This window comes from Pseudophryne corroboree, chromosome 6 (genome assembly GCF_028390025.1).
Source record: "Pseudophryne corroboree isolate aPseCor3 chromosome 6, aPseCor3.hap2, whole genome shotgun sequence".
NCBI classification, from domain to species: domain Eukaryota; kingdom Metazoa; phylum Chordata; class Amphibia; order Anura; family Myobatrachidae; genus Pseudophryne; species Pseudophryne corroboree.
This window is the reverse complement of record NC_086449.1, coordinates 688,724,793-688,752,536: the sequence shown is the minus strand read 5'-3', so window position 1 is coordinate 688,752,536 and position 27,744 is coordinate 688,724,793. Positions and strand designations below refer to the sequence as shown.

The window sequence follows — 27,744 nt, the reverse complement described above, 5'->3', positions numbered from 1 at the left end:
TATCTGTCGCTTGTGCTTCATGAACCCAACGTGGAGCGACCGAGTGGAGCACCCGAGTTGTACGCCCCACGTATTGTGCTCCACATATACACTGCAAAACATAAATAACATAAGTGGATCTACAATTCATAAAACTTTTAATATTATACTTTTCCTCTGAAACTGATGAAGTGACTTGTACAGTTTTCTTTTTCATGTGCCTACACGTTACACAGTTCGTTTTCCCACATTTATGAAAACCTATTAGTGGTTTAGGTAACCATGTGTTAATTTGTCCACATTGAACCTTGGAGGATATAGATTTATCACATGATCCATCGAAAAAACTGGGTGCTAATACAGACTTCAATCTATCCGATTTTCTAAATATAACCTGTTCACTCAACTTTACAATAGAATCCAATGTTTCATCTAACTTCAAAATTGAAAAATTCTTTCTAATTATCTTCTTAATCTCATATGCACTGGTATTAAACTTAGTTACAAACATTGTTGTCTTATCTGTTGTCATTTCTTTATTTCTCTTTGAGTTGATTCTAGTAGTATCCAATAGGGAATCCCTCTCTATATTTTCTACTTCTCTCAGAGCCTGATCTAGAACTGATTTTGGATAACCTTGTGTCATAAATGCCCCATATATCAATTGTATCTGTTCTTTAGCCACTTCATTGGTGGAACAATTCCTTTTAATACGAAGGAATTGGCCTTTAGGTATATTATCTTTCCACCATTGAAGATGGCTACTCTTATAGTGTAGATACCTATTTTGATCTACTTCCTTGACAAAAGTTTTTGTTACTATCCTATCATTTTCTATCCCCAGCGCTATATCCAGAAAGGTCACCTGTGTAGGGTGGCAGTACCCTGTAAATTTTAAATCAAATTGGTTATGATTCAAACTATTAATAAATATCTCAACTGATTCTGTGCTTCCCTCCCAAACAAAAAATAAATAGTCAATGAAACAACCATAGAGGACCAGGCTCGCCCCGAGATCGCCACCCCAAATATACTGCTCCTCAAACTGCCCCATGAACAGGTTGGCGAAACTCAGAGCAAACCTGGTCCCCATGGCCGTGCCCTTAATTTGTAAACAATACCGTTTATCAAAAACAAAATAATTATGTTTTAATATGAATCTAATCCTCTCTATAATTAACCACCTCAGTTCTTTATCTATAGTGGGGTCCTTTAGAAGGTAAAATTCCACTGCTTCAATCCATAATTGATGCTCAATATTTGAATAAAGTGTTTCTATATCACATATGATGAAACAATAATTTGACTGCCATTTAATGGTTTTAATAAGATTCAAAAATGTGTAGTATCCTTTATATGTGATTTTAATTCTTTAACATACCCCTGTAAAAAACTTTCTATAAAAAAAGATAGGTTACTTGTCAGTGAGTCTATACCTGCAATAATGGGTCTCCCTGAGGGATTTACTAGTGTTTTGTGCACTTTCGGTAGACAATAATATTTGGGGACCACAGGATTGTCACAGAACAAAAAACACTGTGTTTCTCTGGATATAGCGCCCAGATCAACCGCTTTATTCATCCTTAATGCCACTGCAACTTTTTGCATATTCAACATTGCACTCATTTTACAATGCTAAATTTATATATTCCTTGTTTTTAGTACTCAAGATATCCTCTTCCTAAGATTGACCGGTCTCTTAGAGTTACTCTAATACCTTGTACAAACATTAATTTATTTGGGAATACTCATTGACAATTCCCACTGTGCACATATTTTATTCTAAGCCTTTAAATTCTTATTTGTAACCTATTCCACTGTGGTCTTATAATTTGCCGGTGAGCTTACAGCCCTGTGTGCCGCTCCTAATAAATATTGTGTTAGTTAAAATAATGTATATTGCACTAACACATTTATCCTAGGTTATACAGGATACAAGATAAGATTAAACAATGGTAATACATTTTCATAGATATATCCCCATTGTGATTCTGCAGATTTGGTAGCCATCTTATAGCATCTGCTACTCCTTATAAATATTATAATCAGACAATCAGATACAGTAAAAACCAGTCCAATTCGTGGTCGCCAATATTGATTTATGGAATAATTTTTATGAATATTAATATTTAATATATAATATATGATTATTAATATATGGATACACTTTAATTAATATGCGTTTATCATATATATTTGCAAATATATTAAGTCAGGCTTACAAACTAAGTGGCTGATAAATATATGCAGTCCTTATACATATGACTTATGAAATTATGAAGTTATGATTCCTTAACGAGATTTCAAACTTGAGATTACCGCTCCTTTTATATGATTATTTATTTACAGGCAGATCAAATCGTACAGAATAAGATATACACTGTAGTGATATATATATATATATATATATATATATACTAATAATATCTATGCTTCCTTAATTATATAACAAACATAAAAAAACACAAACAGTTTCAATTACGTTGACAATTACTAACACAGTTTATACTTGCAAGTTACAGATCCTTTCCTTCTGCATCTTCCCTCCTTCTCCTCTTCATGACTTCTTGACTATTCTACCACTGACTGAACTCATGTATACATGCCTACAAGTTAACCAACTGCTGGTATATTCTCATAGTTTTCTCAGTAAGAAAGATAATGATAGGTTTGTCATTTACATTCCAAGGTGTCATAAAACAAACATTGAACTGAGCTGGCTTTCCCTGCTCAAAAGACATGGTGTCATAAAACATGTCCATTGTTCTGCCTTGAGGTGGCAAACAGGACATGTAATTTTGGGTAATAAAGTTTGTTAATTCCTTCATCATCAAAGATCTTACTATTTCACTGTAAATATTATCACTTGGTTTGGGTGTTATAGTTTCAATAGATCTGTTGTCATTGTCACTGGCCTGCAATATAACTGGACCGAAGGCCAGATTACACTTCCTGATCTAAATGTACACCTGTGGGTTCCAGTGTCCACTGAATTGTAAATGCATTCTTGATTATACTGTGACCTCTCTAGGCTAATTTATGGCGTTCCCTACACTAATGTCTTATCTTGTAGTAAAACACAAAGATATACAATATTTACACAATGTAGTTTTGTAAATTACGTAAACATTTAACTCATACTGTATGTCCAAACTAACTTATTTCATAACTATTCCTTAATATATATATATATATATATATATATCCACTATACTATTCACTATTACCTATATGGCAACATCACCTCTGAATAAGAGATTATGTGACTGCTGGCCAATGTCACTAAAACTTTCACTTCCTAATAAATTCAACACTTCTGAATGGGAATCCTAATTCCAGATCACAGGGGTGGCTCTAGCTGCCAGGACACTTCTGCCTAACCTATACTCCATCATCACACTGGACTTTGCATTCGCAATCTGAGGTGCATGAAAATTCGAAACAGGCATTCAGGTCTACACTTATAAAATAATATTATATGGTGCTGAGGATTACATAGGCCTGCTTGTTATGCCAATTCTCTTCTCACAGTTTATAATGCAGCTCTTAATGCATTATTGTGTAATAAACTGCTGATTTCTCAAATAAAACTCTGAGAAAAACTATTAAAATTACAGTTGCAGCAGGTCCTCTGCTGTATGTCCTGGGCTAGTCAGAAAGGAAGGATAATCTGTATGCTCCCTTGATACACTTTTTCTTGCTCCCTTCTAAAAGTTATCAGCAGGGCTACTGTATTGTGGGACAAGCAGTTAACTATATTACAAACTTTAGAATAGTATCATCACTCGCTAGAGCAGGCTTATCAAAACTAGAACCATAGTATCTGGACTATTCTAGTCTCTCACACGTAGACCTGGTTAGACCAGATGTTCTGTCAGGAGTAATGTCTTGTTCACAGGTCCTTTGTGGGGGTGTAGTATGGTATGCCGGCAGTCGGTCTCCCGGCGACCAGCATACCGGCGCCGGGAGCCCGACCGCCGGCATACCGGCACGGTGGCGAGCGCAAAGGAGCCACTTGCGGGCTCGCTGCGCTTGCCACGCTACGGGCATGGTGGCGCGCTATGCGCGCCACGCTATTTTATTCTCCCTCCAGGGGGGTCGGTATACTGTGCGCCGGGATCTCGACATTCTGAAGACCACCCCCTTTGTGGTGATGAAGCCTAGAGCTCAAGGTGAACATACTGTATGAAGCCTTTTGTGCATTGTGCTTCCAGAGCTAGACTTTAGTAAAGAGAGCTTACCACAGACAAAATCAGTGGCGTAACTAGAAATTTTTCTCCCCCAAGCCAAAAAATTCTCTGGCGCCCCCCCCTTCATAATTGGCATTAGTAAAGCGATTAATCTGTGCGCGCCGAAAAAAGCGGTGTGGCTTTGTTGAAATGAGCGTGGCTTCGCATACAGGGGCGTGGCATTGCAGGAAAAGACTACCTCATACCCCAGTTTTGCAACCTGCACGCCCATACGTTGGCCACCACAGGAAAGAAAAATAATCCTGATTCACGCCCCTTACATTATTTGTCATTTTTCCTCCTTATAGTAATGCCCAGTATACATTATGCCACATACTGCAATGGCCTTAGCCATTATGCCACACACAATAATGCACATCACAAAATATGCACACACCATAATGCCCCCGACACATTATGCCACACACCGTAATGCTTGTGACACATTATGACAGGAATCACAATGCCCGTTATACATTATGCTACACACTGCAATGCTCCTGATACATTATAGCACATACAATGCCTGTGACACATTATGACGCACACCGCAATGACTCTGAGACATTATACCACATACCACAATGCCCGTGATATAGTATACCACACATCGTAATGCCTGATACATTATGCCACACACTGCAATGCCCCTGAGACATTATACCACATACCACAATGCCCGTGATATAGTATACCACACACCGTAATGCCTGTGACACATACCGCAATGCCTGTTATACCCTATGCCACACACCGCAATGTCTGTTATACATTTTGCCACACTGCAATGCCCCTGAGACATTATACCACATACCACAATGCCCATGATATAGTATACCACACACCGTAATGCCTGTGACACACACCGCAATGCTCGTTATACCCTATGCCACACATTGCAATGTTCGTTATACATTATGCCACACTGCAATGCCCCTGAGACATTATACCACATACCACAATGCCCGTGATATAGTATACCACACACCGTAATGCCTGTGACACATTATGACACACACAGCAATGTCCGTGATACATTATGCCACACACCGCAATGCCCATTACACATTAAGTCCTACAATAAGACTTCTAATTACTTTTAAATTACCTGCTCGTTGCCAGGGGTTTCATGATCTTGGTTCCATGCACGGTGCCAGGGGTTTTCATGCTCAGGGTGTCATGCTCTTTGCCAGGGGTTTCATGCACTGGGTGTCATGCTCATTGCCAGGGGTTTCATGCACTGGGTGTCATGCTCGTTGCTAGGGGGTAATGCTTGTTGCTAGGGCTGTTCTTCCAGTGCCACATATGCCTCCAGTGTCAGATTTTCCCCCACAGTGCCATGTACACACATGCCCCCAATGCAAATATGCCCCCCCAAGTGCCAGGTACACATATACCCCCTGGTGCCACATATGCCCCCTCAGTGCCACATATGCCCCCCAAGTGCCAAATATGCTCCCCCTCCCCAGTGCCAAATATACTCCCCCAGTGCCAGTTTCAACTCCCCCCCCCCCCCGCTCCCCCACTGTTTTGTGAAGGAGGGACACACAGCGCGCGCCTTTCCTGTGTCCCTCCTGCGTCTCCGGCGTTTCTGTTAAATGAAGTTCCGGTTCGTGAGCCAATCAGAGCTCACGAACGGGCACTTAATTTAATAAACCCGCCGGAGACGCAGGAGTGACACAGGAGAGATACGCGCTGTGCCCTCTGTGTCCCTCCTTCACAGCAGCGGCTAGGGCGCCTGCGGAGGGAAACAGCAGATTGACATGCGGACGGCTCGTCCGCATGTCAGTCTGCTCTGTGCTAAATCAGTGGTGGCGCCCCCCCCCCCCCCAGCCCAGCGCCACCAAGCCACTGCGAGGGCTGCGGGGGCAGTAGTTACGCCACTGTACAAAATGGCTAAAGACAATACAAGTTGGTGTCAACTTGCCACTAATTTAATTTCTCATCAAAGGCATATACAGTAAACCATTTGATATGCAGTCCTGTCTGAATGATAGATTACAAACCGTTCTCTGACTAGAACAAATTAGAGATGAAAAACCCATTTTTGCATAGTTGATCAGTCATAACTACCCTATCAAAAATAAATACATACATAAAATAAAAATTAACATTTGTCATTCAGACCACTATTAAATGTAAGAGTGCAAAACAGCTTTTCAAAACCCATAAGATTCCGTGTGGAGAGTTTGCATGGCATTTACTTTTTACTAAACCAGAATGGATTCTGCATTAAAATAGATCTCCAGAATGCTTTCCTTCCCATTTCCATACATCTATACAACAGTAGGTTACAATTTTATTGGAAAATGCTTTTATTCCAAGTGTCCTGTCATGTTATTTTGATTCTCAAACATACCTTATATTTTACCTATTGGAACAATAGTAGTCACCACATTTCTCCAACCATATGGAGTCTAGAGAGTGGTATATGTAAACAATTTGCTAAAATCATACACCACAGGAACCTAACAGTTTCTTTCATAATAGAATTGGTCTTTATCATAAACTGCCATAATAGGGCAGTCAACAGAGCAGCGGCATTTACAGGCAAGATCCCTAAGGTTGAATCATGATAAAGCACCGCTTCTTTCCAGTACATGCTTTGAATTATGGAACTTGCCTCTTCCAAAGAAATGGTGAGCAGTAGAGAGATTGGTTCTGACTGTCTTGCCAAAGCCAACAATTTCTCTCAATGATATAGTGGCACTAACTGGGACAAAGTTAGATCTCTCTTACACGTTTTCTCTCCTATGCAGGAACTCACTAGCTCTCCTCAGGTTTTCGTAAAAACCTGTCACTGCTAGTCAAGGATACCTATCTTCCCATGTCATATGGGAGATATCCAATTGGAATTCTCTGCCAATTTCCAAATTACAGGACCGCATTAGACCCTCTACTGATTTTAATGATAACATCAGATATGCCTCATCTGCAGTAGGATAACTTCTCCCAACAAAAATATCCATACAAGGAGAATTGTCATGGAACAAAATAGCCTTTCTAAAAGTACCTTAGAACGTAGAGCTGGTAAATAACTGTTGAATCTCTTTAACCTCTCTAGACACACAAGGCTCTAGATCTGCTCTTGACAATATGACAGCTATGTCATACATAACAGAATAGAGAAAATCTTTTAATGTTTCTTTGCATGGCACATTTGGACATTTTGCAGGAGATCATAGAAAGGAACATAATTCTAAAAGCAATAAGCCTGCCTGGAAATATTATCTAACTTGCAGATTCCCTTTCCTCTCTTTGACTACCTTGATTTTCTTATTATCTATTATGTCTATTTCTAAGACAATGGCTTCTCTCTTAGGGGGTAATTCCAAGTTTATCGCAGCAGGAAATTTTGTAGCAGTTGGGCAAAACCATGGTGGTCATTCCGAGTCGTTCGCTCGGTAAATTTCATCGCATCACAGCGATTTTCCGCTTAGTGCGCATGCGCAATGTCCGCACTGCGACTGCGCCAAGTAATTTTGCTATGAAGTTAGTATTTTTACTCACAACTTTTTCATCGCTCAGGCGATCGTAGTGTGATTGACAGGAAATGGGTGTTTCTCGGCGGAAACAGGCCGTTTTATGGGCGTGTGGGAAAAACCGCTACCGTTTCCGGAAAAAACGCAGGAGTGGCTGGAGAAACGGGGGAGTGTCTGGGCGAACGCTGGGTGTGTTTGTGACATCAAACCAGGAACGACAAGCACTGAACTGATCGCAGATGCCGAGTAAGTCTGAAGCTACTCTAAAACTGCTAAGAAGTTTGTAATCGCAATATTGCGAATACATCGTTCGCAATTTTAAGATGCTAAGATTCACTCCCAGTAGGTGGCGGCTTAGCGTGAGCAACGCTGCTAAAATCGCCTTGCGAGCGAACAACTCGGAATGACCTCCTATGTGCACTGCAGGGAGGCAGATATAGCATGTGCAGAGAGAGATAGATTTGGGTGTGGTGAGTTCAATCTGCAATCTAAATTGCAGTGTAAAAATAAAGCAGCCAATATTTACTGTGCACAGAAACAAAATAACCCACCCAAGTCTAACTCTCTCTGCACATGTTATATCTGCCCCCCCCCCCCCCCCCCTGCAGTGCACATGGTTTTGCCCAACTGCTAAAAAATTTCCTGCTGCAATCAACTTGGAATTACCCCCTTAGCTTTAGCATTTGCAAATAAGAGGAGTTGTTACCCTATTAGTTTTCTCAAAGCCATTTCTCAACCCCAAAAGTGTACCAAATTATTCTCAAGGGTCATATCAAAACATATCTTATGTAGAATTCTTAGTAGAATTAGAAAAAGTAAAGATGATAAAGAACCAAACCATTACATTGTCTCATGTTTATCTACTTGCCTTGCTCTTGCCCCATTTGTTACAATATATAGCAATTATTTAGTAATTTACAAAACCTTTCTGTACAGCTAAAACCTCCACCCTTACAGGATATACTGTCACATGATAATGTCTGGTATTGATATTTCTCAATTTCATGGCCTCTCCTTAGAGGCTTCTAGAGCTGCTTCAAGGTCTTGCCATGTCAAGCTATCATGCACGCTGCAAGCTGGTCATCTGCACGTGCATTGGCAAAATACTATGGAGACTCGTGATCAGCAGGTTTACCTCCTATACCCTCCATTAAGCTTGAAGGGAAATTTACCTCACAAACTGATATACCCTCAACTTCAATGGATATGACACTACTCAAAGGCCACTTTTGAGAGGAGTTCGCAAAATGAAGGCACCTCAGAAGGTCTTCCCTTACAAATAATTATATACAAGGCTCATTTGTCATTAATGTGGTCATGGATTGCCACCTAGCAACAGCGCCCATCCCACCCTCCCAAAAAAATAATAATTACAAAGTAGCTGTTGCTCTCAGTTGGATACTCTTCCAGACAGTATTCTATTATCTTTTCAGGCCCTCTGTGGGACATGAATATTACAGAGTCTGGCTACAGAGGACCCTAGAAATTGAGAAGCCTCAATGATTTCTGTTTGTTTACTTGCAAATCAAAGGTTTATTTATAATATTGTTTTGTCATCCATTTCTGGAAAACAAGACAAATACAGCCGAAAGGATATTTCACACATAAGACTTTATTCTCTAGTTGTGTACACTTATTGTTATTCCAACTGCAATTGTCTAAAATTATAAGAAAGTTGTTCTAACTTTCATTTCTGGATCTGCTTATATATATTTTACAGTGCAAATATAACTAGAGTTAAAAGAGTGAAAAAAAAAAAAAATATATATATATATATATATATATATATTTCTTACAGTATTTCTTCTCAGGGTTTGCCTTTCCCAAGCCTCACCGGTACTGTATGTCTAAATAAATGGTTCAGTCAGTTCCGATCTAAATGTGGAGGTATTACTCTCCTTTGTTCCAACACACACAATATTCACCCTCAGCTGTTCTTGTTATTAGGATTGCTACCAGTAAGCTTTGAAAAATCTGATTCAGTGAGTGTTAGCCCTGCCCAGCTGCTAGTGTGCATGTGACCCGTGCACAACCTAGCCTGCTGGGCAAGAGCAACTTCACTTTTAGCATACCTCCCAACATGGCCCTCTCCAGGAGGGACGCAATGCTCTGCTTCTGGACTTCTCTCTTAATTTATGATTGCTGGCACCTGTGCTGAACAGGTTAATGAACAAGAAAGGTGTTTCACCACAGGTGAGGGCAATCATAAATTCAGAGGGAAGTCCAGGAGCAGAGCATTCTGTCCTTCCTGGAGAGGGTCATGTTGGGAGGTATGCTTTTAGTGTCGACAGGTTAGTGATTTAAAAATGTCACTTCCCAGCCTTACAGCAGAAAATCAGGATGCTTACTACATAACCCACCAGCTGTTGCTAGGTGGCAATCCTATTCCCTAGAACAAAGGAAATTTGCAGATCATAGATTCCTCAAACTACTGTTACTCCAGGGTGTATAATCGTAGGTCTGTCTGTTGTACAAAAAGTATTACTGTTTGTTATTAACTACTGATTGATATATTTGGTCATTTACCAGAATACAGGTTTTCTGAAGGGTCCGGAAATAGCAGACCGCCAGCACCGATTCCAGTCAACAGTATGCCCCAACACTCCAATGATGTAAGACTATTGTATATTTTCCAAAAATGATAACAGGATTATTAATAACTGAAAAAACACTCTACAGTATATGAACATTGTGGATTATTTACTAACATTGCCTGTTGTATAAATGCAGCTGGTTTGGTTGTCATTAAATGAGAACTTCACTATTAAGACATAATCTGATCAAAGGAATCTAAAACAGCCTGACGTGTTTTTTCACTGCAATGGAGTTATTACATATTACATGTGTAAGGGTCCCTCTTTTGCTGCTGAAACAACAACATTGTATTAGTAAACAGATCTATTCAGTGAGGAACATGGTGCATTGTTCCATATAGGGTTGTGCCCTGTGCTTTCTACTGTACATATACAAGGTGTTTAATAAAAAAAGGTAACTGAAACTTTTTGCTGTCCTCACATACAAATGGAGACGCGCTCATCTAGTGCACCTCCATCGCAAACGTGCACTCTCGGCAGGACTAACCCCGCACAGAGACACTCCTACACGCAGGCACGCTTGCACACACGCCCCATTCACAGCGATTGGCGGGACTTGCCGGGTATGCTGGGATGCAGACGGAGCCATGATTAGCGTGGCTCCATCTGTATTGCTCGTGGTGCTGCGGAGTCTGCTGGAACATCCTTTATTACGATTGGCCACAGACCCTGTTTGCTGGAACATTTCCACCCAAGACGGGATAGTTTTGTCTGGAGGTGCAGGTCTCTGGAAATTGTCCTGGATCCCAGTTGCAATGGATGCCAGGTAAGGCTTGCCATTGTGTCCTGTCCCGTCACTTCTTAAATAATGTTCCAGACTCCATGCATGTTCATGGATGGCGTACTGTGGCATACTTGCTGTCATTCAACATCCATTGTAACACAAAAGATACAAAAGATACACATACAAGTTTCAGTTACCATGTTTTGAAACACCCTTTATATTATTTCTACACAGGAGGCGTTTAGGCCATAAGGGCATTACTTACATCCTATAGCTTTATGATGTTAAGGAAATGTCAGTAATGTATATAACATACCCTCCAACATGACCCGCCCCTCTAGGTACAAAATGCTCTGTTTCTGAACTTCCCTCTTTATTTATTATTGCCATCACCTGTGAAGAAACAGCTTTCTTATCATTTAACTAGTTCAACACAGGTGATGGAAATCATAAATTAAGAGGGAAGTCCAGGAACAGAGCATTTTGTACCTAGTGGGGCGGGTCATGTTGGAGGGTCTGATATAACCTTTTAATTAATGTGTTGAATAAATGTGATGAATCTTAATCTTATATTAGTGTATTATTGTTTACATGGTCGATTGATCCACACTCAGCACATTTAACTTTTTCCTAGCCTGTTTACAGCAGGCTGCTTTTGAAATGTCTTTTATAAAAACCCCTCAGTGCAGTCATCACCTGTAGTCAGTGTTTGCAGGACTGAGAATAGGGCTATAACTACTGTAGGTCTATGTGTAAGAGGGTGGCGGTGCGGTGTAGTGCCTGCTGCCATGCAGGTGTAGACTCACTACTTACCAGGCGCCGCACTCTCTCAGCTTCAGGTCACGGAACCTTCAATGGACCTGGAACCTTCAGTCAGACCCAGACACGATGACCTAGGGGGAAGGAGATTGCTGAGTGCTGTTCCTCCTAACTGTGGACCGATACGTCCTCCGAAACTGAGAAAAATAGAGCTTTCGGGCTAGGTGAAGGTCATCCTGGGCGCACAACCTCAGAGCCCAAATTTCACCTATCGGTACTCTCGCACCAGCTGTAAATTCAACCTTGCACCTGCGTGCAAGGTTCACCATTCGCCCTGAAGGAAGGGCGACAGATAGGGACAAACACACATTGAAAGGGACACACAGACAGAGGTGTTACTCACCGTTGTCAGTCTTGCACTGCGATCTTCCTCTCCACTTACAGGTCCCTGTAAGGAGGCAACGAAAGAACAGCCGTGCAGGACCTAACTCTATCCTGATGTAACACCACTACACTAACTACAACGGCAGAGCCCTCAAACTAGCTATGTGTGTGTGGTGCAACAAAACAAAACAACTATAGACAACCTTGGCCCTTCATGGAAACAACATACGTCACAAATATCACAGTAAAACACAGGTTAAACAGTGCTGTCCCTTTAAATCCCTACCTGCTCTCTGGGGGTTGGGCACCGTACAGCCTACCCACCTCCTTTAGACTTATTTATATGGGGCTCAGACCAAGCGGACCTGCCTACCTATACACCTCGGGGTGGCCTGGGCCTAGTGCCCAGCGTCACTTTTATTCACCTTGGGGGGGGAAGTAACCCTCTATTTGCTGGGCCTAGTGCCCCCTATTTAACCACAGGCCCGAGGCATGACTTTACCCTCGTGCCTAGCGCCCGCCTAACTTGGGGCCTGTTGGGTGACCTGGGCCTAATGCCCAGGGCCACCTTATATCCCTAGCGGCCGCTAATGAACTAGGGCCTAGTGCCCTCTAATGTGCTCAGGCCTAATGCCTGTTATTACCCACGGGCCTAGTGCCCACCTGCAGCACCATAGGCCTGTAGCCTGACTGTGCCCACGGGCCTAATGCCTGATCGCTGGTGGTCTAGGGAGAAGAGAAGGGGGGGTGACAGGTGCCCTCACCGAGGGCCTACCTGTCCATTGGGAGAGGCACCAGGGGGGAGCTTCGTTAGCTCTTTCTCTTTCCTCCCCTGGTAGCCTCTCCAGCGCTCCTCTTCACTCTTCTGCCGCTGGTGCGTCTTGGACAGCGGCACCGCTGTCACCTCTCCGTGTCCAGCCGCTGCTGGTCATCGTCTCTGGCACCGCCCTTGTCTTCAGGCCTCTTCCATGGCCTCAGGAACTCCCTCCACGGCATCCTCTTCTATTCAGCGTCGCCCGACTCTTAACCGCTCTTCGGCGCGGCCTCCCGTCGTCTTCTGCTCCCGGCTGTGTTCGACGTCACTCGCCGTGGGTGGGGCCTATGATGCGGCGAGCGCCGATTGGCTCGCTGTGACCGCCCGTGATTGGCCGTCGCTAGATTTGAATTCCCGCCGCCGGCGCTCCAGATTGGCTGCCAAAATGGCGCCAAGTTTGAAGCGCCGCTGCTGCGGCACTGCCCGTCTCCGTATCTTGACCGGCGCTTGGGACAGACACACCGCCCCAGCGCCGGCCACCGCCGCACCTTGCAGGGGACGCAGATTCCCTGCACTCCGCTGCTGCACCGATGTGCCCTGTGATACAGGGCACATTTCCATATATGTGCGAAGGACTGCTGCCCTGGGTCACAAATATGAACGTATCACAAGGAATACATTTTTTAGGTTCACTTGGTAACAATTGAGGACTTGGAAGCATCAATTTACTTACTTGCCCCAGGCACTAACACTAACAGGTCTAGTGTTAAGACTCTGGTATAAGATGTAGAGAATGTTTAATCAGATGTGGCCTGATGCACGTCACAGCAGGGAGAAGTGTAGTGTGGCACAGGATGATGCTTTTTACAGTAATATACAGTACCCATATCCTGTTCTGGGCACATCCTCCAGCAGATGACTGACTGAGGCAAATATTGATCAGAGAGCAGAAATATATAATTTGTTCCTCCATATTTGCCTTAATACATAAAACACATTGTGTATAATAAGTACTATCTTTTATAAGTATTGTAACTAATATTGATGAGGTTTTTATAGTATATATTACATGTGCAGTATATTAATAAATCTGTTTTTTAGAGTCTTTCTTCAGAACAGTGGTATTTGGGCAATATTTCAAGAAAGGATGCAGAGAATGCTCTTAGAACAATCAATCAGGTAAAGTAATGTACTCCTTCCAGAGTTTAATTTAACATTCCTAAAAGAATACGCCCACTACCAATTTCAGTGTCAAGCAGGTTTCTGTCACATCAGTGTTTCACCAGACCGCATTGTGCATGCACGGGAACACACATCCCTGACAAAGGCGGCGGTCAAGGTGGGGAAAGTCGTTGTGGCATTTTGGGGGAGGGATGGGACGAACGGGGGTGAGCTGGGAACATTTTCTCGGGGGGGAGGGGGGGGGCGGTGTTGTGTGACGTCACACGCAACCACTCCAATTAAAAAAATTTGCGATGGACCCCTGTCCTGTCAGGGGTCAACCTTAGTTCCAATCTAATTATGGACGCATTGGGAGATGTCCTCATACATGTTGGGCGGCCTTGTCCTGTGCTGGGTGGCCCTCAGTATGTGAGAAGATGAATGCAGAGCTGGCTGCGTATGCAGTGATCTGCGTCCATCTCTTAATAAGTCCCTCTCTCCTCAAGGCACCCTAAAGCTTTGTACGCACCTTTTTTTCGATCACTCGGCTGACCAGGTAAATGGTCCCAACCAGCCGAGTGCTGTGTCCCCAGCTTGACCTCCTGTGAGCCCTGTACACACTGTGCTAGAAATAGCTCAGTGTGTATGGCAGGGGTGCTTCTATAGAGTCAGTCATTCCCCGATACATACAAGGAATGATTTTATCAGCATGTTATCCCAGATCAGTGACCTCCATAGAGTATATACCATAACAGCTATTCCCAAACTTTATACATGTCAGGGCACCAGGGCCGGTTCTACACCTTGTGGTGCCCAGTGAGAAAGTTTCCACTGGCGCCCCCTCTCCCCCGTGGCAAAACAGTTAGTGCGTGCCGAAGGCGCGTGTCAAACAATAGGGGTGTGGCTTCATAGTGGAGGGCCATGGCCACAGTTATGCCCCCAGTAGTTGTGCCCCCAGTAGATTTTACCCAAGTAGTTTTGACCCACAGTTGAGTTGGCCCCAGTAGATTTGCCCCCGGTAGCTATGCCCCCAGTAGCTATGCCCTCAGTAGATTTGTCCCAGTAGTTGTGCCCCCTGTCGCTGTGCCCCCAGTAATTGTGCCCCCTGTTGCTGTGCCCCCAGTAGTTGCGCACCATGGCCCTCATTCCGAGTTGATCGGTCGCAAGGCGATTTTAGCAGAGTTACACACGCTAAGCCGCCGCCTACTGGGAGTGAATCTTAGCTTCTTAAAATTGCGACCGATGTATTCGCAATATTGCGATTACAAACTACTTAGCAGTTTCTGAGTAGCTTCTGACTTACTCGGCATCTGCGTTCAGTTCAGTGCTTGTCGTTCCTGGTTTGACGTCATAAACACACCCTGCGTTCGCCCAGACACTCCTCCGTTTCTCCGGCCACTCCTGCGTTTTTTCCGGAAACGGTAGCGTTTTTATCCACACGCCCCAGAAACGCCGTGTTTCCGCCCAGTAACACCCATTTCCTGTCAATCACACTACGATCGCCGGAGCGATGAAAAAGCCGTGAGTAAAAATACTATCTTCATTGTAAATTTACTTGGCGCAGTCGCAGTGCGAACATTGCGCATGCGTACTAAGCGGATTTTCACTGCGATGCGATGAAAAAGAACGAGCGAACGACTCGGAATGAGGGCCCATGTCGTTGTGCACCCTGTTGCTGTGCCTCCAGAAGTTGTGCCCCCTGTTGCTGACCCCCTTAGTAGCTGCTTACAAACACAAAAAAACAAACAATTCTTACCACTGCCCCGCTCCTGCTTCCCGACCGCTGCTGCTCCATCTGGCCGCCCGCGGCTCCTTTCTATGGGAGAGACGTCATGACGTCTCTCCCATAGCAGCGCCGCGCAGATACTAGAGGTCAGTAATGAACTCTAGCATCTGACAAGTGCGCCGGCTGCAGCGGATGCCCACACAGCCCATGGCGTCTGCTACAGCTGGGAAGCGGGGTGTGGGTAGGCGGCAGGTGTCTTTGGGGTGACTGCGGCCGTGCCCCCAGGCTGCAGTGCTCCGGGCGCAGGCACTGCTTACCCGCACCAAGAACCGCTCTTGCAGGGCACCCAGAATTTAAGAGCAATGACCCACAGTATACCAGCAAATGCCCCAAGCATCATACTAAAAGGGCTTCACACTATGCTGTACTATTAATTACTAAGTACAGTAATATGCATCGAGTGCTCTATATTACACAAGTATTTGCTCCTTCCTTATACAAACCACTGTTCCTATTAATACAATTATTTTCCCCACGTTATATCATCCAATGTCTGTATATTACACCTGAAAGTTCTCCCTAGTATAGCCGGCCGTGCTCAGCAGTGCCAAGTAAGGGGGGGGGGGGGGTGTATTAATTACCCATGCTGCTGGAGGTGCCTGTTGGGGGCCCAGGTCCGGTACCCCCCCCCGTACTATGCGAGACCTGATTAACACCCGCAATAAAAGCTGTTCCAGCATTCCTGCACAGCTGCCCATTTGCACTATACACTCACCGTTGGTGAGCTGTATGAAACTTTGATTCCACTCCAGCTCTTCTCCGTAACCAATGTATCTGTTCTGTACATGCAACAGTGGGTATGGTTATACCGGGTATCTATCAATAACCCAACACCACTGGTTAAGTAACTGGGCTGTTCATAGTTTGAGTCATCCACTGGTGTGTGCTTATCAAGCCAACGCTACCCACTCAGCAAAGGGATGCAGAGCAGGTAGGCAAAAGGCAGGAGAGGTGCTCTCCCTGCTCTGCATTCCTGTGCTGTGCTGCCCTATCCCCCCTGCTGCTGCTGCCGGCTGCTGCTGTCGGCTGCTGAGCCTATCACACTATATGACAGGCAGCAGTGCCAGCAGCTTGGAGCCTCCTCTCTCCCCATCCCCTGTGACAACTGAGCTGGGTTGTTCTGAACAGGAAAGGGGCGTGGCTACATGTGATTGGGGGTGGATCCATAAGGGGCTGAGCTGGCGGGGCTACATGGGACCAGGCTGCTGCTGATGAGGAGGAGGATGAGCTGAACAGAGATGGCCAGCCATACTGTTAGGTAAGTGAAGTGAAAGAGTGAGTGAGAGAGACAGTGTGTGTATGTGTGTCTAGGTGTGTGTGTGTGTGTGTGTGTGCAGGCGTTGTGTGTGTGTGTGGGTGTTGTGTGTATAATGCCTGTGGGCATTACATTTAAGCGGCACTGCTGTTATGGGTATTACATTTAAACGGTACTACTACTATGGACATTACGTAAAAGTGGCATTACTACTATGGGCGTTACGTAAAATTGGCACTACTGCTATGGGCATTGGTAAAGCGGCACTACTACTATGGGCATTAAGTAAAAGCGGCACTACTACTATGGGTAATACGCAAAAGCGGCACTGCTACTATTGGCATTACATATAAGTGGCACTACTACTATGGGCATTAAGTAAAAATGGCGCTCTGCTATGGGCATTACATATAAGCGGAACTACTATGGGCATTACGTAACAGTGGCACTACTACTATGGGCATTTTGTAAAAATGCACTACTATGTGCATTACATATACGCAGTACTACTTCTATGGATATTACCTAAAAGTGGCACTACTACTATGGGCATTACATTTCTCTATCGTCCTAGTGGATGCTGGGGTTCCTGAAAGGACCATGGGGAATAGCGGCTCCGCAGGAGACAGGGCACAAAAGTAAAGCTTTCCGATCAGGTGGTGTGCACTGGCTCCTCCCCCTATAACCCTCCTCCAGACTCCAGTTAGATTTTTGTGCCCGGCCGAGAAGGGTGCAATTCTAGGTGGCTCTCCTAAAGAGCTGCTTAGAGAAAGTTTAGCTTAGGTTTTTTATTTTACAGTGAGTCCTGCTGGCAACAGGATCACTGCAACGAGGGACAGAGGGGAGAAGAAGTGAACTCACCTGCGTGCAGGATGGATTGGCTTCTTGGCTACTGGACATCAGCTCCAGAGGGACGATCACAGGTACAGCCTGGATGGTCACCGGAGCCGCGCCGCCGGCCCCCTTGCAGATGCTGAAGTAAGAAGAGGTCCAGAATCGGCGGCTGAAGACCCTTGCAGTCTTCTAAAGGTAGCGCACAGCACTGCAGCTGTGCGCCATTTTCCTCTCAGCACACTTCACACGCAGTCACTGAGGGTGCAGGGCGCTGGGGGGGGGCGCCCTGGGAGGCAAATGTAAACCTATATACTGGCTAAAAATACCTCACATATAGCCCCCAGAGGCTATATGGAGATATTTAACCCCTGCCAAACTTCACTAAAGAGCGGGAGACGAGCCCGCCGGAAAAGGGGCGGGGCCTATCTCCTCAGCACACAGCGCCATTTTCTCTCACAGAAAGGCTGGAGAGAAGGCTCCCAGGCTCTCCCCTGCACTGCACTACAGAAACAGGGTTTAAACAGAGAGGGGGGGCACTAATTGGCGATATAAATATATATATAAAGATGCTATTAGGGAGAAACACTTATATAAGGTTGTCCCTATGTAATTATAGCGTTTTTTTGGTGTGTGCTGGCAAACTCTCCCTCTGTCTCTCCAAAGGGCTAGTGGGTCCTGTCCTCTGTCAGAGCATTCCAGGTGTGTGTGCTGTGTGTCGGTACGTGTGTGTCGACATGTATGAGGACGATGTTGGAGGAGGCGGAGAAATTGCCTGTAAGGGTGATGTCACTCTCTAGGGAGTCGACACCGGAATGGATGGCTTATTTAGGGAATTACGTGAGAATGTCAACACGCTGCAAGGTCGGTTGACGACATGAGACGGCCGACAAACAATTAGTACCGGTCCAGGCGTCTCAGAAACACCGTCAGGGGTTTTTAAAAAAAAAAAAACGCCCATTTACCTCAGTCGGTCGACACAGACACAGACACGGACACTGAATCCAGTGTCGACGGTGAATAAACAAACGTATTCCTCATTAGGGCCACACGCTAAGGGCAATGAAGGAGGTGTTACATATTTCTGATACTACAAGTACCACAAAAGATGGGTATTATGTGGAAGTGAAAAAACTACCTGTAGTTTTTCCTGAATCAGATAAAATAAAATGAAGTGTGTGATGATGCGTGGGTTTACCCCGATAGCAAATATTGGCGTTATACCCTTTCCCGCCAGAAGTTAGGGCGCGTTGGGAAACACCCCTTAGGGTGGATAAGGCGCTCACACGCTTATCAAGTGGCGTTACCGTCTCCAGATACGGCCGCCCTCAAGGAGCCAGCTGATAGGCAGCTGGAAAAATATCCTAAAAAGTATATACACACATACGGTGGTTATACTGCGACCAGCGATCGCCATCAGCCTGGAGATGCAGTGCTGGGTTGGCTTGGTCGAATTCCCTGACTAAAAATATTTTATTGATATAGAGCATTTAATAGGATGCATTCTATATATATACTGTATGCGAGATGCACAGAGGGATATTTGCACTCTGGCATCAAGATAAGTGCGTTGTCCATATCTCCCAGAAGATGTCATGGACACGACAGTGGTCAGGTGATACAGATCCCATACGGCACATGGAAGTATTGCCGTATAAAGGGAAGGAGTTATTTGGGGTCGGTCCATCGGACCTGGGGGCCACGGCTACAGCTGGGAAATCCAACCTTTTTACCCCAAGTTACATCTCAGCAGAAAAAGACACTGTCTTTTCAGCCTCAATCCTTCCGTTCCCATGTGGGCAAGCGGGCAAAAGGCCAGTCATATCTGCCCAGACATAGAGGAAAGGGAAGTAGACTGCAGCAGGCAGCCCCTTCCCAGGAAAAGAAGCCCTCCACCAGTGGGGGGGTAGTCTCAAGAGTCTCAGCGCGCAGTGGGATCACTCGCAAGTTGACCCCTAGATCGTACAAGTATTATCCCAGGGGTACAGATTGGAGAGTCGAGACATTTTTTCCTCGCAGGTTCCTGAAGCCTGCTTTACCAACGGCTCCCTCCGACAGGGAGGCAGTATTGGAAAAAAATTCACAAGCTGTATTTCCAGCAGGTGATAATCAAAGTACCCCTCCTACAACAAGGAAAAGGGTATTAGTCTTCCACACTATATTGTGGTACTGAAGCCAGAAGGCTTGGTGAGACATAGTCTAAATCTGAAATCTTTGAACACTTACATAAAAAGGTTCAAATCAAGATGGAGTCACTCAAAGCAGTGATAGAGAACCGGAAAAAAGGGGACTATATGGTGTCCCTGGACATCAAGGATTACCTCCATGTCCAAATTTGCCCTTCTCAACAAGGGTACCTCTGGTTCGTGATACAGAACTGTCAATATCAGTTTCAGACGCTGCCGTTGAATTATCCACGGCACCCCGGGCCTTTACCAAGGTAATGGCCGAAAAGATGATTCTTAAAAGAAGAAAGGCATCTTAATTATCCCTTACTTGGACGATATCCTGAAAGGGGCAAGTTTCCAGAGAACAGTTGGAGGTCGGAAAAGAACTATCTAAAGTAGTTCTACGACAGCACGAGTGGATTCTAAATATTCCAAAAATCGCAGCTGTTTTCCGATGATACGTCTGCTGTTCCTAGGAATGATTCTGGGCATAGTCCAGAAAGAGGTATTTCTCCTGGAGGGGAAAGCCAGGGAGTTATCCGACCTAGTCAGAAACCTCCTAAAACCAGGCCAAGTATCAGTGCATCAATGCACAGGAGTCCTGGGAAAAATGGTGGCTTCTTACGAAGCGATTCCATTCGGCAGATCTCACGCAAAAACTTTTCAGGGGGATTTGCTGGACGAATGGTCCGGATCGCATCTTCAGATGCATCAGCGGATAACCCTGTCTCCAAGGACAAGGGTGTCTCTTCTGTGGGGGCTGCAGAGTGCTCATCTTCTAGAGGACAGCACATTCAGCATTCAGGACTGTGTTCTGGTGACCACGGATGCCAGCCTGAGAGGCTGGGGAACAGTCACACAGGGAAGAAATTTCCAAGGAAGTGTGGTCAAGTCTGGAGATTTCTCTCCACATGAATATACTGGAGCTAAGGGCAATGTACGATGCTCTGAGCCTAGGAAGAACTCTGCTTCAAAGTCAACCGGTGCTGATCCAGTAGGACATCATCATGGCAGTCGCCCACGTAAACAGACGGGGCGGCACAAGAAGCAGGAGGGCAATGACAGCAAGGATTCTTCGCTGGGCGAAAGATCATGTGATAACACTGTCAGCAGTGTTCATTCCGGGAGTGGACAACTAGGAAGATTTCCTCAGCATGAATGAATTCCACCCGGAAAAGTGGGAACTTCATCTGGAAGTTTCCACATGTTTGTAAACCGTTGGGAAAGACCAAAGGTGGTTATGATGGCGTCTCACATGAAGCGCCAGGTCTAGAGACCCTCAGGCAATAGCTGGGACGCTCTGGTAACACCGTGGGTGTACCAGTCGGTGTATGTGTTCCCTCCTCTGCCTTTCATACCCAGTGTATGGAGAATGATAGGAAGGAGAGGAGTAAGAACTATACTCGTGGCTCCGGTTTGGCCAAGAAGAACTTGGTACCCGGAACTTCAAGAGATACTAGAAAGGATCTTGATTCAGCAAGAATCATGTCTGTTCCATGACTTACCGCAGCTGCGTTGACGCCAGGGCGGGTGAACGCCGGATCCTAAGGGAAAAAGGCATTCCGGAAGAGGTCATCCCTACCCTGGTCAGAACCAGGAAGGAGGTGACCGCACAACATTATCACCGCTTAGGTGAAAATATGTTCCATGGTGTGAGGCCAGGAAGGCTCCACGGAAGAATTTCAACTAGGTTAATTCCTACATTTCCTGCAAACAGGAGTGTATATGGGTCTCAAATTGGGGTCCATTAAGGTTCAAATTTCGACCGGTCGATTTTCTTCCAGAAAGAAATTGGCTTCAGTTCCTGAAGTCCAGAAGTTGTTAAGGGAGTACTGCATATACAACCCTCTTTTGATGTCTCCAGTGGCACTGGGCGATCTCAACGTAGTTTGGGATTCCTAAAATCACATTGGTTTAAACAACTCAAATCTGTGGATTTGATATATCTCACATGGAAAGTGACCATGCTGTTGGTCCTGGCCTCGGCCAGGCGAGTGTCAGAATTGGCGGCTTTATCTCATAAAGCCATATCTGATTGTCCATTCGGACAGAGCAAAGCTGTGGACTCGTCCCCAGTTTCTCCCTAAGGTGGTGTCAGCGTTTCACCTGAACCAGCTTATTGTGGTACCTGCGGCTACTAGGGACTTGGAGGACTCCAAGTTGCTGGATGTTGTCAGGGCCTTGAAAATATAGTTTCCAGGTCGGCTGGAGTCAGGAAATCTGACTTGCTGTTTATCCTGTGTGCACCCAACAAGCTGGGTGCTCCTGCTTCTAAGCAGACTATTGCTCGTTGGATTTGTAGTACAATTCAGCTTGCACATTCTGTGGCAGGCTTGCCACAGCAAAAAATATGTAAATGCCCATTCCACAAGGAAGGTGGGCTCATCTTGGGCGGCTGCCCGAGGGGTCTCGGCATTACAACTCTGCCGAGCAGCTACGTGGTCAGGGGAGAACACGTTTGTAAAATTCTACAAATTTGATACCCTGGCAAAAGAGGACCTGGAGTTCTCTCATTCGGTGCTGCAGAGTCATCCGCACTCTCCCGCCCGTTTGGGAGCTTTGGTATAATCCCCATGGTCCTTTCAGGAACCCCAGCATCCACTAGGACGATAGAGAAAATAAGAATTTACTTACCGATAATTCTATTTCTCGGAGTCCGTAGTGGATGCTGGGCGCCCATCCCAAGTGCGGATTATCTGCAATACTTGTACATAGTTATTGCTAACTAAATCGGGTTAGTGTTATTGTGAGCCATCTTTTCAGAGGCTCCCCTGTTATCATACTGTTAACTGGGTTCAGATCACAGGTTGTACAGTGTGATTGGTGTGGCTGGTATGAGTCTTACCCGGGATTCAAAATTCCTCCCTTATTGTGTACGCTCGTCCGGGCACAGTATCTAACTGGAGTCTGGAGGAGGGTTATAGGGGGAGGAGCCAGTGCACACCACCTGATCGGAAAGCTTTACTTTTGTGCCCTGTCTCCTGCGGAGCCGCTATTCCCCATGGTCCTTTCAGGAACCCCAGCATCCACTACGGACTCCGAGAAATAGAATTATCGGTAAGTAAATTCTTATTATAAGCAGCATAACTACTATGGGCATTATGTAAAAGTGGCACTACTACTACGGGAATTGTGTAAAAACGGTGCTACTACTATGAGCATTACGTATATGGGGCGCTACTACTGTGGGAATTATGTGTTTAAACAGCATTACTACTATGGACATTATGTATAAGGGGCGCTACTACTATGGGCATTATGTATAAGGGGTGCTAATACTATGAGTTTTACATATAAATGGCGCTACTACTATGGACATTACGTATAAGTGACGCTGCTACTATAGGCATTACGTATAAAGGGCGCTACTACTATGGGCATTATGTGTATAAGCGGCACTACTACTTGTTGTGTAATGTGAATACGATTGTGCTACTGTGTGGCATAAATGGAAATGGGGGTACCGTTGTGTGACCACACCCATTCCTTGTGAGACCACATTACTTTTTCCGGCGCATGCTGTCCCTTTGTAAAGTATGGGAGGTTGTAATTTATAGTTTGCAGGACTGCGCCGAACACCCCAGCACCGGCCCTGGTTCCTATATAACTGCAATATCAACACCTGCACAGTGGAAACACAGATACCTCTGCTCTGTCTATGAGAGAAGGCCTCACACTCTGTGCTTTCCTCAGTTTAGCACTCAGTTATGTGGGCTCTGACAGCACCAATTACGCCAGATGTGAGATGCCTTTAAATCACAGACAGATGTGATTCAGGAAGAAATTACAGATTTGTGATTTAGAGGCAGTATACACCTGTGATCATCAGTGCTGACAGGCAGCCGGACTCCCCTGACACCGGTTCCTCAGGCAGTGAATCTCACCCTGCTCCCTTTTCTGATCCATTCAACGGACTTTGCTCAAAATGGTTGTGTGGTGGCCCAGGGAAAAACTAATTTCTGGTCGGTGCAGCAGTGGGCCCCTTAGTCCCCAGGGGCCCTGGTGCAATGCATCCTCTTCATTAATGATAGTAACGCCTATGCCTCTGTCTTTCTCCCTCTCACTCCCCTCCCTCTCTCACCTCTCTTCCCGCCACCCTGTCTCTCTCCCTCTCTTGCTCCCCCTTACTCCCTTCTCTCTCACTCTGTCTCTCCTGCTTTCTCACTCCCTGACACCCTCTCTCTCTCCCGCCTCTTGAGCTGTCTCACTCTTTTCCTCCCTGACACCCACTCATTCTATATCTCCCCTCTTCATCACTTTCTTTCAGAAACCCTCTCTCTTTCTCTCATTCTCTCTCTCTGTGACACCCTCTCTCTCTCTCTCTCTCTCTCTCTCTGATACCCTCTTTTTCTCTTGCTCCTCTGTCTTTCTCCCTATTACCCTCCCAGGGCATTGTAGTGACAGTGGTGGAGGGGAAGGCAGAGTCAGTTTTAATGGTGGGGTCTCCCACACTTTCATTGCCCCAAGGGGCTGCCACTAGCCTTAATCTGGCCCTGGCTTTATCTAATCTAACACTGCACAATTCTGAGGTATGGGTGATAGATACTGTACTGGAGCTTGGGACTATGTGTCACATAATGCATTGAGTGAAAAATACTTTTAAATGTTAAGGGTCAAAGATTATACTGCATGTACCATGTTATGCACTGGTAAACAAAAAACAAAATACTAAATATGTCATCCCATGCCCACTACATACAGCCCCATGCTCTTCTTTATACCTACAACATATGGAGGGTCATTCCGAGTTGTTCGCTCGCTAGCAGTTTTTAGCAGCTGTGCAAACGCTATGCCGCCTCCCACTGGGAGTGTATTTTGTCTTAGCAGAAGTGCGAATGAAATGATCAAAGAGCGGCTACAAAATACATTTGTAAAGTTTCAGAGTAGCTTCAGACCTACTCAGACTATTCAGTTCCTGTTTTGATGTCACGAACACACCCTGCGTTCGCCCAGCCATGCCTGCAGTTTTCCTGGCACACCTGCGTTTTTTCGAACACTCCCTGAAAATGGTCAGTTGACACCCACAAATGCCCACTTCACGTCAAACAGTCTGCGGTCAGCAGTGCGACTGAAAAGCTTTGCTAGATCCTGTGTAAAACTACATCGCCCGTTGTAAAAGTACATCGCGCGTGCGCATTGCGCCGCATACGCATGCACAGAAGTGCTGTTTTTTTGCTTGATCGCTGCGCAGCGACTGAAAGCAGCTAGCGATCAACTCGGAATGACCCCCATGGTTCTAAGCTCACTACTTACAGAACAGCCTTGTGGCCAGCCTGTATACACTCCTCAAACTTCTCTGTGACCTGCAGCAAAACATATTTGTCTGCAAGCTTATATTTAAAAGTTACTGAACATATATATTTTACTGTTGCAGGATGGCACATTTCTGGTGAGAAATTGTTCCCAGTCAACAACGTCACAACCATATGTTCTTATGGTACTATATAGAGATAAAGTCTATAATGTGCGGATTCGCTATGACCAGGATAACCAAGCTTACATTCTAGGATCAAAAGGGCAAGAGGTATTGTACACTTCAGTTATTACTATGTTATTACTAAATCACTATGCTTGTGACAGACTGGTCATGAGAAGTCATGTGGGATACACAATGGTGAGAGGATTAGGAGTACATTAAGGTGAGAAGGGGATCTACTGTATGTTGTTGAATAGATAAGGTATGTAAACACAGATAGCGAGTAGAGGGGATGATGGACACAAGCATGTGAGGAGATTACATGCGAAACACAAGCAGGTGAGGAATGGGCATACAGTATGAGGCAGGAGCAGTGGACATGCATGGCACAAGCAGTGAGGAGGGACAATGTGAAGTACAAACTAGAAAGGGGGCGGAGCTAGGCTCAGTGTCCCGGAGTCAAGGACAATGATTTAAACAATAAAACAAGGAAATGGGGGGGGGGGGATGTTTGGGGGGTGATGACTCTGTGCCATTGATGCTCTCTGCCATCTATGAAAAGATCATCTACATACCATACAAAGATCATCTACATATCTACTTATAGCTGGTACAATACCTTTTTTTATGGTTTGTACCGAATTTTGGCTCTCCAAACTTCCATTGAAAGTATAGGGATAGGAGTGTGGCCTACCTGTGGCCACGCCCCCTTTTCTAATTTGTACTGATTTTTATGTGTAAAATGTTGGAGGGTATGCATCTACCACTGGTGGCTAACCACCGATTCTTATTTAACAGCTGATGGGCGATGGTCATCCCTACTGCTGACAGCTCTGAATACAGAAACTTTAATTATTGCAAAATTATGTGTGTCACACTTTACTCTTGCATTTTCAAGTGCAATCATTTATAGCACTTTGTTTTGTTTTTGCTTGTCTCTCAACAGCCCTTTGGGTCAGTATCTGACATTATCAACTTCTTCCGCCAAACCCCTCTTCTTCTCATTGATGGGAAAGACCGAGGATCCAGGCAACACTGCAAGCTCACTTCTATTGCTGCTCGGAGCTTTCATTAAGACTTTGTGCAACTGAAACTTTGCAACTAATAATGAACTAAGCTTCATAATTAAACATACTTTACTGTTTTTTACTTCTATTAGATACATTTTAAGAACAGATTTTTTGCATGAATACATATCCTGCTTAAAAGAAATCAAGCAACATCTATTACCAGTATTGAATTATCTAATTATTTCTTTGAAAAATACTATTTTTAGAGAATTTTTGATTGTTATTCTCATGTTGCCTTACAGATTTTTTTTGACAGAGTAAATCTCTTTAGCAACAAAGACATAGAGCAGCTTTGTGTGAACTAGACTAAGCTATTTGGTGCATTATTCCATTTCCAGTGTCCAATCATAAATGTACTGTAGGCGGGAGCAGCATCGGTGCCTCATTGGGTCACATTGTTACTAACACCAGATCATGCTCTCTATATCTCTCAGTGAAAAGAGTAGAAAAGTGAGCCTGTGTGCCCATGGCAACCAATCAGCTGCTCCGTACAATTGTATAGTATGCAAATTAGAAATTTTACTTCAATGCTAATTGGTTACCATGGGCAACTTCTCCACTGGCTCACTTCTCCACACTTGTCACTGCTTAATGAATAGACCAAATAATACTGTTCTGCTACATTTTCCTGAACAGTCATGTTTTACAACATTTGGAATTCCATACCTAAAATCTACGTTCTAAAACACAATAAATATTGTATACTTGGAGTGACATGATGATCATGTTTGTGGTGTGACATTGTCATGAAGCAGCAGAAATTATTTATTTTCTTACCTCTTTCTGTCTTAACTAATCATTTCTAGATAAAGTATCCCATACCTCTTTCATAAATTGGGTTAGGCCAGTGGTTTCCAAACTTTCTTGATCCACGGCGCCCTAGTATATTAGCTTTTTTTTTTTTTTTTACAGCACCGCTACGCCAAAGGGCTTTATTTAAAAATTCCATAAAAATGATGAAATTAAGTAAATTGTGCTTACCTGTCATCCAGGTATTTTATGGATGGCAGTCACCAGCACTGGTTTTGTCTATCATATTGACCACTAACCTGTGGCACTACTGCAGTAGCCCTGCAGCACCCCAGGGTGCGTCAACACCCAGTTTAGGTACCATTGGTTTAGGCTACTTACCTCTACAGATATCATTAAGCA

General features: G+C 44.7%; 1 protein-coding gene across 8 annotated transcripts in view; it reads left to right on the top strand.

The window, feature by feature from the left end:
• Positions 1-27,302, top strand: part of LOC134933242 (lymphocyte cytosolic protein 2-like) — an 881,523-nt gene extending 854,221 nt beyond the window's left edge. For all 8 annotated transcript variants that reach the window (XM_063928300.1, XM_063928301.1, XM_063928302.1 and 5 more), the window contains 4 exons: positions 10,220-10,302; positions 14,007-14,084; positions 25,481-25,630; positions 26,469-27,302. In XM_063928300.1, coding sequence (XP_063784370.1) covers positions 10,220-10,302; positions 14,007-14,084; positions 25,481-25,630; positions 26,469-26,597 — 440 coding nt within the window. In that variant the 3' untranslated portion in view covers positions 26,598-27,302. The remainder of the gene's footprint in view (positions 1-10,219; positions 10,303-14,006; positions 14,085-25,480; positions 25,631-26,468) is intronic.
• The last annotated feature ends 442 nt before the right edge of the window (positions 27,303-27,744 follow it).